Source organism: Apium graveolens, chromosome 10, assembly GCF_009905375.1.
Source record: "Apium graveolens cultivar Ventura chromosome 10, ASM990537v1, whole genome shotgun sequence".
Classification (NCBI taxonomy): Eukaryota; Viridiplantae; Streptophyta; class Magnoliopsida; order Apiales; family Apiaceae; genus Apium; species Apium graveolens.
The window spans coordinates 99,873,097-99,883,709 of record NC_133656.1 but is presented as its reverse complement, the minus strand read 5'-3'; the positions used below and the strand labels follow the sequence as shown (position 1 = coordinate 99,883,709).

Sequence of the window (10,613 nt, the reverse complement as noted above, 5' to 3'; positions counted from 1 at the left end):
ATTGGTATGTTAAATGTGACGAAAAGCGGACAGATTTAACATACAATTATTTAAAAAAAAACCGGCCCTGTGAACCAGTATATCCATAACCTGTATATCCCATCCACAATCTCCAAAAATAAACAAAAACTCAAACAATATAAAGATAAGTTTAAATTGTGCCATCCGAATAACTTCCTTAAAACATCCAAAAGGTTATACATGCCAATATATTGTCAAATGTTTGACATCTAATAGCTCAACAAGTTAAGCTAGGCTGGGAGATTGATTGTTCAATCCCAAAGAGTTAACCCAAAAGGAGACATATCACATAAGTTTTTGTCCCAAAAAGTTAGCTACCAAGGAGAAATTAGTTGTTATATCCCAAAATAATTATCTAACAGATGATATTAGTAGATATTTGAAGTTCATTCGACGGCAAAGTCAACCTACTTGTACTAGTTAGAGTACTAGTTAGAGCTGGGAGTGTTACGCTAATGGAGGGAGTAATTCTCAGCATCTTGATCTTCATCATCTTCATCGTTGTCTTGGAAGTGGTTGTCATACAAAGGAGCCTTTTCAATTCTAGTACCCTGCAATACATGGTATACATTATATAAGAACACAACATAAAAGAAATTAGCTTACATTATCACAAAATTTGTATACTGCCAACAAAGGTGTCTTTACTCAGCTGAGGATTTAGAAAAACTTAGTAATATTATTAACACAGGCTATATTATCACCTGCAATAACTTTCAGAAGTCTGTAATAGAAACTTAGTTATAGGTAGTGGTTCATGGACCAAATAAATTTATATTTGTTATTTTTATGCTTCCTACTCACTAAGTGATATTACTTTTAAACCACGTAACAAAAACATGCACAAGGTGTGGTTAGTTATTATCTTACAAATTCAGGCACCATTACAATTATAAAACATACATTCCAGGTGTGTCACACATAAATTCCAGCATACACAAGTTTAGAGACACAGGTAAAAAAGCTATAATTTCCAAACTGTGAAACCCTTCCATCAGCCCAGAATTATAACAATAATCCTGAATAATTGTACACGAGTACCAGAAATTTCAGGCATCACAAATCAATGTCATCATATTCTTATTTCCAAAACCTTATCTCTTCACATATAATTATTGTTTAAATCTAAGCTTTTAAAAATGGCTGCCTATACATTTCATAGGCATTGTGTTTGTGTTACCATTCAACTCATCTGTCATTCCCTACTGTCTGAACCACTCTTGAAGAAAAGGCCAAGTTGAGCTATTTGACAAGAAGCTCCTGCTTTAATGCAATCAAATAATTATGTAGACTATAGTTATTTTAGGACAATTTTTCACCTACAAACATACTTGAAATTCAAAACACCCCTGCCTAAACTTGTAAAAAATTAATACACTACTATTTTTTTGTCAATTTTCTCCAACCGACCTTTAGATTTTCTTGTTGTTGTGAAGCCAAATATTGTAGCTAAAATTTGGTTCACTTCCTCAATAATTTAACTCAAACTATCCCCTTTGTTAGAAATAATATCTTCTTGCATAAAACCTAAGTGGGAACTAGCTAGCACTTGTAAATTCATGGAAATTTCCTTCCCTTTATATGGTTTTGCATATTCTGGTCTCTTTTTCTTTTTTTACCAACTTTATTCAAATAATTTAACCACAGTTGACTTTATAACTTTATTGACTATTTATAGAAAAATATGAATAGATTCACTTCACTTGCTTTTCAAGGAAGCAATTTCCTTACTATATGTACTTTATTGTTATAAAATGTTCATAGTACACAGGCACTTTTGGCTCCATATTTGTTTTTGAATAATAGTTTTGAAGAAAATATAATATAACTATAGAATCAAATTTATCTCTATAGTTTAGGTAATGTGTATTACTGTAACTGAAATAAAGATGCCGTAGAAAATTATATGAACTAAGATAAGAAAGGTACCTCCAAAATGACTTTTTTGTTCAATGCCATGGCATCAACAACAAAGGCCGTCCCAAGCCGCATATATTCAGTCCATAACTCCTGCTGCTTCGGGTCATCTCGGTTCGGGAATGCTGCAGTGGCCAAGCTTTGCATTCGATCATTTAGTAATGCACGTGGCACCTCCGTCATCTCCAGGGAATGAACCATTAGGTGTATCTCACCAGAAACCCTGACTATCAAATCCAGATTATCATCAGAAATTGGCTGGGAAGAGGAACGAGAATTCTGTGTACTTTGGAAGCTAGTCAGTTCCGCTGCCTTGTAGCCTCCTATAATTTCAGCTACCGGATGTCGAGGATGAAGGACAGATATTCCCTTTTTCGGGGGCCTCGCTAGGATTGTTAGGCTCAATTCATTTTTCCGATGTATCTTCTTCAAACTAGCTGGTGATGGAGGTGGATCCAAAGTCATCTCTTCCGGTATGGATTGTGAAGCCCGCACCCTTTCCATATCTTCCTGCAACATGTAAAAGACATAAGTCCAAATTTACACAATCAAGCTGAAAATTGTTAAGTAACAAGAACAAAGAATTTAAACTAACTATAATTATATATATACTGCACGGCATTTACTTTTTAATCATGTTTGACGATTTGAATTTGAGAGTGCAGAACAATAACAATAAACCTATGAATAGATATGTTGCACAAAATTCTCTTTTAATTTTTACAGGGACGTTATTGATATCAAAACATTCTCCAAAATGAATGTAAATGTATGATCATATAAATGTAATGCTACTTGAATTATGTGTATGTATACCTTCAACTTTATAGTAGCCGGATTATCAAAGTGGTATACGTGGTCCATAAACTCCATATCAGAAATAGGTGCTTGTTTTTCCTCTTCAAGCCTCTGTAATTAAAAACATCAATTTACTTACAAATGGTTTACTTACAAATCATTTTATAAATTAGACATCTTATAATGTCTAATGAGCGTAAAGATTAAGGTACTTGAATCTGAGTAATCAAAATAAAGAACTAGAAAAAAATTATTACTCACTAAAATTCGTATACCTCACGTCTCTCGTCAAAAGGCATTGCCCCGCTATAATGTTGATGTTCCAGCTGTGCTCGAGCATTCTTGGATTTGATAGACCTCTTCTTAAACAGGTCAGAATCCCAGTACTCATTGAGGCTGTCCCAAGTCCGCGGGCTGAAGTAATGTGGTCTGAAAGAACGTCGAGTAGCCGTGGTCGATCCTCCATTTCTCGCGTCATTAGCATCCCGCTCTGCCTGGTCTTCTCCTGATAGGGAAGGCTCTTCCAATTTTTCTTCAAATACTCTTTTACCGCTCTATCCCCCTCTTCTTCAACTCCTTCTGGATAAGCATAGTACTTCTACCAAACGAGATACACGTACAAGTATAAAATTAAAAAGGTAAACAACTGCGTATAATTAATATGAAAAAATAAAAGGCATGAAAAATAAAAATACCTTAAATTCCTTAATACAACGGTCATAGAAGGCTTCACGTTCTGCTCCCTTTGATTGATGTGTATATTCATCCCAATTTACTTTAATTATGTAGCTCAAGGTCTTTTTTTTCTTAGCCTCCTTGATACTACAATTATTAGTTACAGTCAGATTTTTTTATAGTATATATAACATACTAGGATAAAATAGTCTTATGCTATTAGACATGTAATTTATACACTAGTATGCATCATAAGGAACAGATCAATCTTAATAATCAAGCAGGTAAAGGTATAAGTTTGTGCACATTCAATTGTATACACACAGTACTACACTTGTATCAAACCCGTATATATGTATAAGCAATATATAGTAGGAAATAGAAATTACTTTCTTCCTTCGATAAAATGGACAATCTGCCTATCCGCATCTGTGGCAGGTCTCTTATTGTAGTCACCAACACAGCAGCTACGTTTAGCTCTCTGGAATGTTATATGCGGTACAATACGACTTTCCTGTCCTTCATCACCATTCTCCTCATCATTGTCATCATTATCGCCACCTTCCTCCCTATCTCCTTCATTTTCCGTTCCACTGCCATTCCCTCTACCAGTACCCCTTCCCTTTCCACCCCTTCCCTGTCCACCTCTTCCCTGTCCACCTCCCCCTCTTCCGCGTCCACCTCTTCCCCGTCCACCTCTTCCCCCTCTACTACCACCATTCCAGCTGCTACTAGACCCCAACGCCATAAGAATCACAAACAGAATCAACAAAAAACTACACCTACCAACCTGGATATATTAAAAAAAACAACAAATATCAAAACTAATTTATAGAACATGTTAAGATAAAAAAAATTAGACACAAATACATAAATTCAATCTTAAGCTCAAATTAAGAAAAGAGACAGAGTACTGCTTAGTATCTACATAACAGCTGATAAAAAAGACTAAATTTTAGTTTGTTTATAACCAAACATAATAAGATAACACAAACATTAACAGAAAATACAGATTTAAGGGTGGAAAATAGAGATTCAAACTTTAAACCCACACATACAAAAAAGTGATGAAAATATCAAATAAACACAATTAAATCATCAATAGAACAAAATAATTATCCAAAAAGGAGAATAGACAACCGTAATCAAATGTTAATCACCAAAATACCCAAAATATACAAAACCCTAAATGGATAATAGTTTCTCAAAACATTACCACCGTGATTGCTAAGTTTCGCTTCATTTGAATGAGCTTTTTGGCTTCGTTGGCTAAGTTTTTGGAGAATTTGAAGTCTGAGAGATAAAACCCTAGTATTTCTGTGCGGCGCTGTTTAGGGAGATAATGGATGGTGAAGTCAACAAAATGTTATAAAAAAAAATTTATATACAGGCTTAATATGACCGCGTCGAGTGAATTTTTCCCGTGTCATTTAATTTTGACCGAACCCGGTCATATAATTTGAGGCTTCAGTTTAACTTCCAGTAGCTACTGCCCAATTTTTCCTGTTTCCAAAATAATACAATTTAAACATTACAAAGTTCTAAATATGAATAAAAATCATGAAATATAGTAAATTTAATTAAAATAAGTAAATATCAAATTTACGGAATGTATTAAAATTCATGAAAAATGTCCTACTAATATCCGCATTGGTACAAATTAACTAGAAAACAATTGAACTATGTCAAATCATCGTTATCACTTCCATCATCAATGTTCATGTCTTCATTTTGATTTTCTTTATTTCTCGCATTTTGTTCTTCTTCATAGTCATCCACGAAATGATTATTTTCAAACATTGTCAAGTCAATAAAGAAATTTATCGGATCATCAACGACCACTCTTTCCACATGTGAAGATGAAGCATTTGATTCTTCATTTTGAAAAGCATCATCATTGAATATATTTTCTTCTCTAGATGTCACGCTTTCATCGACTTGTCGGCTCTTTGTTGTTAGGATAGTATACCATGATGACTTTGGATTTGCAATATTTGGTGCATAATATACTTGATGAGCTTGGCTAGCCAACACAAACACATCTTCGGCATTTAGCTTCGATTTAACATCTACGGTTATCATCCGATTTCTATCAATTTTGACATGTCTTGTATGATCAAACCAATGACATTTGAAGACGACAATTTCATGCCCATTGCGATATCGAAGCTTTAGAACTTCTTGTAGTCTCCCGTAATTATTTCCATGACTTTCTTTGTAAGAAGTCCCTACAATTTAAAATGTGTCAAAATTGGATTTATACATAATGAAGACCAAATTCAACCTAAATTTTATGATTATATAAAATTTCTCACCAATTACAACTACACCGGAATTTGATGATGTGAGCTCATTAGAATTTGCACAAGCAAATTTATAACCATTGCACTTGCATGTTTTATAAGATTCAACTTTATAAATAGGACCTCTTATTAAATCTATAAATTTGTCCTTGAGCTCTCCATCATCTTGTACCTAAAATATTGTACATAACAAAAATTACACAAGTACATGAATAAATTTGTGTGTATATGTATATATATATATATATTTGCACACATAAAAATATACACACATTTATATATTTAAAATTTACCCTTCTTTCGAACCAATCCAAAAAATTATCTTTTTGAAATTGATCTTTTTCGGCATCATTGTAGTGCGGGTATTGTTTTTGCACCAACCTATGAAATCCACTAAACATTAAATTAGATTAGTAAATTGAATAAGAAAGTTATCATGATTGTATAAAGATGGTCAAAATAAATATCTTACCGCAAATATTTTCCAACCTCGGGTGAGTTGATAAGAACATAGTACGTTACAAGTCTATGTTCATCATCACTCAAGATTCTATCTCTATTCCGTAGACCGGGTAGCGTTGGATATGTGTAAACTTCCAACAAATTGGGATCATGAGATTGTCGGGGTGCCTCATTTCGACGAAGTCGATTATGCATGGTTGCAATTTTAGAATCAAAGTATAATGAGCAAAAGTGTACACCCTCCTCCTCAATATATCGTTCGGCTATTGAACCCTCGACTCGAGCTTTGTTTCTAACTTTCAACTTCAAAATGTGCAAATATCTTTCAACAAAATACATCCATCGAAAATTACACGGGCCACCCAATTTACACTCTGTAGCCAAATGTAGTGGCAAATGCTCCATCGGATCAAAAAAACTTGGAGTGTACATGACATCAAGTTTTGACATGATTCTCGCTATGTCCTTCTCCATTTTTTCCAAATCACCGTACTTTAGAGTTGAAGAACATAAATCTTGGAAGAAGTTAGATAACTCAATAAGAACATCCGCTACATGCCTAGGTAGTAAGTCACGACAAATCATAGGCAACAATTTTTGCATAAAAATATGACAATCATGCGACTTCATTCCGTGAATAGATTTTGTTTCGAAATTAACACACCTGGATATATTAGAGGCGTACCCATCAGGAAGCTGAAGTGTGTAAATCCATCTAAACAACTTAAGAAGTTGATCCCTGGAAAGCACATATGGGGCATTTGGCATTGTACCATCATCTTGAATCCACAATTCACGATGCACACCTAGTTCTTTACAATCTTCTCTTGCTTTTCTATTGTCTTTCGTTTTCTTAGTGTCACCAATCATTGTAAAAAATATGTTCTCAAAAACATTTTTTTCGGTATGCATGACATCAATGTTGTGACGAAGAGTGAGTGTCTCCCAATATGGAAGCTCAAAAAATGGAGAAAAGTGAGTCCAATTATGTGTCATACCATAGTCCCTCGGTTTTCTCCAAGATGTCTTTCCTGAAGGAGGAAACTGCATATCCTCACAAAGACTCCTTACTAGTGATCCTGGATAACGATATGTAACTGAATGTGCTTCAGTTCTTCCAAACTTTGTAAACCTTCTCAACGGGTCATCCGGTTCTAAGAAATATCGAGCAGTTCCATAAAAACTAGGCTTACCACCATGCTTTAGTTGATTGGCTTTTACTTGTCCCATACAAATATGACATGCCAACTTCCCCTTTGTGGACCACCCACTAAGCATTCCAAGTGCAGGAAAGTCACTGATTGTCCACATTAATGCCGCCTTCATCATAAAATTTGTACAAGAAAACCTATCATAAGTTTCTGCTCCGGTGCGCCATAATATTTTCAATTCATCAATCAATGGTTGGAGGTAAACATGAAGATCTTTTGTTGGATCATTCGGCCCAGGAATCAGAAGAGGCATAAACATGTAGGGAGCTTTCGTGCACATAGATGGAGGAAGGTTGTAAACTACTACAACCACAGGCCAAACAGTATATTCCCTAGCGTGTGAATCACGGAAAGGGTCAAATCCATCACTAGAGAGGCCAAGTCTGACATTCCGAATCTCTTTTGAAAAGTTTGGAAATCTACGATCAAATTGTTTCCACTCATCTCCATCCGCCGGATGACATAATTGACCATCAACTTTGACCCTATTGTGGTGCCACCTCATATCTTCTGCAGTCTTCTTATTCATGAATAAACGCTGCAACCTTTGGGTAAGAGGAAAGTATCGCAAGATCTTTCGTGGGATTTTATTTTTCTTTGGATCCTTTTGCTCCTTGTATCGACTTGTAGTGCATATATCACAATGTGTCTTGTTTCTATTTTCTTTGTAAAATAACATGCAATCATTCTCGCAAGCATCAATTTTTTCATATTCCATATGCAATCCTCTTATCATCTTTCGCACGTCATAGTAGTTCCGAGGCAATTTATGATCAACGGGCAATACCGATCCAATAAGGTGAATCAACTCATCAAAGCCACTATTAGTACAATTATGCTTGTGTTTCCAATGAAGTAGCTTGTTAACAAATGACAATGTTGTGAAATTCGGATTGTTTGGATATATTGGCTCAGAAGCATTCTCCACCATCTCGTAAAATTCTTTTGCTTTTGTATTTGGTTCTTCCACAAAATTCTCAAAATGTCGATTTGCATCTGCAAAATCTCTTAGCATATCACGAGCATCATACATATCCTCATCATTATAATGAATATTATGAGAACTTGTATTGGTATCACCTCGAGGCATATCCCTTTCCCCATGCAAATCCCATCTAGTATACCATTCCATAATACCATTAAGGTATAAATCAACTTTCACCGCACTAGGATCCTTGAAGTACTTATTTACACAATCGTTACATGGACATCTTATTAGCCCTCCATCTCTAGGATCAAGATGATCACATGCAAATTTAATAAAATCATCCACGCCATTTTTGTACTCTTCTGTTAAATACTTCAAATCGTTGTACCGATTATGACCAACCCAACTACGATCAGATGTCATCTACAAATTATACATACGTGATGTGAGTTAAATGCAAATTAACATAAATATAAATAGATCATAAATAATCAATTTATATTAAACAAATCGATAAATTGGCTACCATTATAATTTATATTAATACTCACCATAAAAGTTCAATTAACTATAATCATGGTTCACAGCTAATAATAACACTAATTTCATCAACAAATTAGGAATCCCCAAAAATACATACACATGTGTACAACCAAATAATAGCTCCATACTATGTTAAGAAAGTAAAATTAATTAAATGCAAAAGTTAAGGAATGAAACTTACTTGATGATTAATTAGATCTCATGAAAAATGAGGACAAAGGGTGGAGTTATGGTGTACAAAGGGTGGAGTTATGGTGGAAGAAGAAGGCAAAATGAGAGGAGAAAGTTTAGTAAAGAAAGGAAAGTTTAGAAAAGAAGCAGAAGGTATCAGATCTAAAACGGGTAAATTTGACCGAGGGCGGTCATAATTATAAATATGACTTATTATCGGTCATATTTATAAATACGACCAAAGCAACGGTAAGGCAGTCAAATTTAATAAATTATTAAAATTTGCCTAAAAAATAGTTAATAACAAAATTGACCGATGACAGTCAAACTTAGTTATGACCGACTTCAGTCAAATTTGGTTCCTGATAATTTCTCTTAGTTTTGGCGGGAATTTTGGCGCCATTTTTTTTATGGCCAAGCATAAATATGACCGACCTCGGTCATATTTGTTCCGCTCAATTTTGGCCACCATGGCGGGAAATTTCCCTCCAATTTTTGGCAATGTTAAAAACTAAATATGACCGATTAAATGTGACCGATAATAAAATTGACTTTCATCGGTCATATTTAATTCTTGACCAGGTTTAGAATGCTGGTTGACATTAAATTTGACCGCCGGCAGTCAAATTTAAGTATGACCAATTATATATGTAAGTTGACCATAAATATGACCAGCGTCGGTCAAATTTAGCCGCAGTCATATTTATCCGGTCAAATTTACCCTTGTTTTCTTGTAGTGTAACTAGTGTTGAATCTTGAATTAGTGTTTCGATTATTTTAAAAATATTTTTCAACGATCCAACCATATGGATGTCAATAGATATATATATATATATTAGTGATATAACCAAAATTTTATATCAAAATAATTTTATTTGGTTTGCCATTTTAACAGTCAAACGTCAGTTTGACTAGGACAACTAACTAGTGTTTAATTCTAAATTGGTGTTTCGATTATTTTACTAATATTTTTCAACGATCCAACCGTATGGATGTAAATAGATATATATTAGTGATATAACCAAAATTTCATATCAAAATAAATTTATTTGGTTTGTCATTTTAATAGTCAAGTATTAGTTCGATTAGTACAATTAACTAGTGTTTAGTTCTGAATTTGTGTTTCGATTATTTTAAAAATATTTATCATATATCCAACCGTATGGATGACAATATTTATCAAAATATTTATTTTTTTCTGAAATTCTTGAAATGTCACCCAACAAATAAATGTTGGCATTAATATGGTTGGATCATGAAATAATATTTTTTAAAAATTGAAATTATCAAAAATCATGTGCTAATTTATGACGGAATCTGTCACAAAATTATTTAACTTACGACGAAATGTTCACATCGTCGCAACTTCAAATGATTTTTATTTTCCCACCAAAATTTTTGGGAAAAATTTAAATTTTCCTCTTTGATAACTTACGACGAAGTTTAATTTCCGTCGTAAATTTGACGATCCGATTTTTTCCGTCGCAAATATTTCGTCGTAAATTTAGATAAAATATTTTTTTATTCAATTTCAATTTAAAATTTTAATAAAAATAATTAACTTACGACGAAATATTTAAATTG

At 33.8% G+C, this 10,613-nt stretch overlaps 2 protein-coding genes across 2 annotated transcripts; both read right to left on the bottom strand.

The window, feature by feature from the left end:
* Positions 1–322: 322 nt before the first annotated feature.
* Positions 323–4,159, bottom strand: LOC141690796 (uncharacterized). Its single transcript, XM_074495566.1, has 6 exons — positions 3,801–4,159; positions 3,432–3,558; positions 3,012–3,254; positions 2,755–2,847; positions 1,951–2,448; positions 323–572 (listed from the first exon to the last, which is right to left on the bottom strand). Exons 1-6 carry the CDS (start codon positions 4,157–4,159, stop codon positions 474–476), a joined length of 1,419 nt encoding a protein of 472 aa, XP_074351667.1. The 3' UTR covers positions 323–473.
* A 932-nt stretch (positions 4,160–5,091) lies between these two features.
* LOC141690795 (uncharacterized) lies at positions 5,092–8,738 on the bottom strand. Its single transcript, XM_074495564.1, has 4 exons — positions 6,187–8,738; positions 6,008–6,095; positions 5,727–5,886; positions 5,092–5,639 (listed from the first exon to the last, which is right to left on the bottom strand). The coding sequence occupies exons 1-4, from the start codon at positions 8,736–8,738 to the stop codon at positions 5,092–5,094; spliced, it is 3,348 nt and encodes a 1,115-aa protein (XP_074351665.1).
* Positions 8,739–10,613: the final 1,875 nt, after the last annotated feature.

Bases quoted from the DNA above. Each gene is read 5' to 3' on its own strand.
- LOC141690796 (XM_074495566.1), bottom strand. From the start codon at position 4,159: ATGGCGTTGGGGTCTAGTAGCAGCTGGAATGGTGGTAGTAGAGGGGGA. The intron at 3,559-3,800 runs GTAATTTCTATT...TAATAATTGTAG, and splicing joins CATTTTATCGAAGGAAGAAA to TATCAAGGAGGCTAAGAAAA. The intron at 573-1,950 runs GTACCTTTCTTA...CATGTATTGCAG, and splicing joins ACAAAAAAGTCATTTTGGAG to GGTACTAGAATTGAAAAGGC.
- LOC141690795 (XM_074495564.1), bottom strand. From the start codon at position 8,738: ATGACATCTGATCGTAGTTGGGTTGGTCATAATCGGTACAACGATTTG. The intron at 5,887-6,007 runs GTAAATTTTAAA...ACAATATTTTAG, and splicing joins TGGATTGGTTCGAAAGAAGG to GTACAAGATGATGGAGAGCT. The intron at 5,640-5,726 runs GTGAGAAATTTT...TTTAAATTGTAG, and splicing joins TTCCGGTGTAGTTGTAATTG to GGACTTCTTACAAAGAAAGT.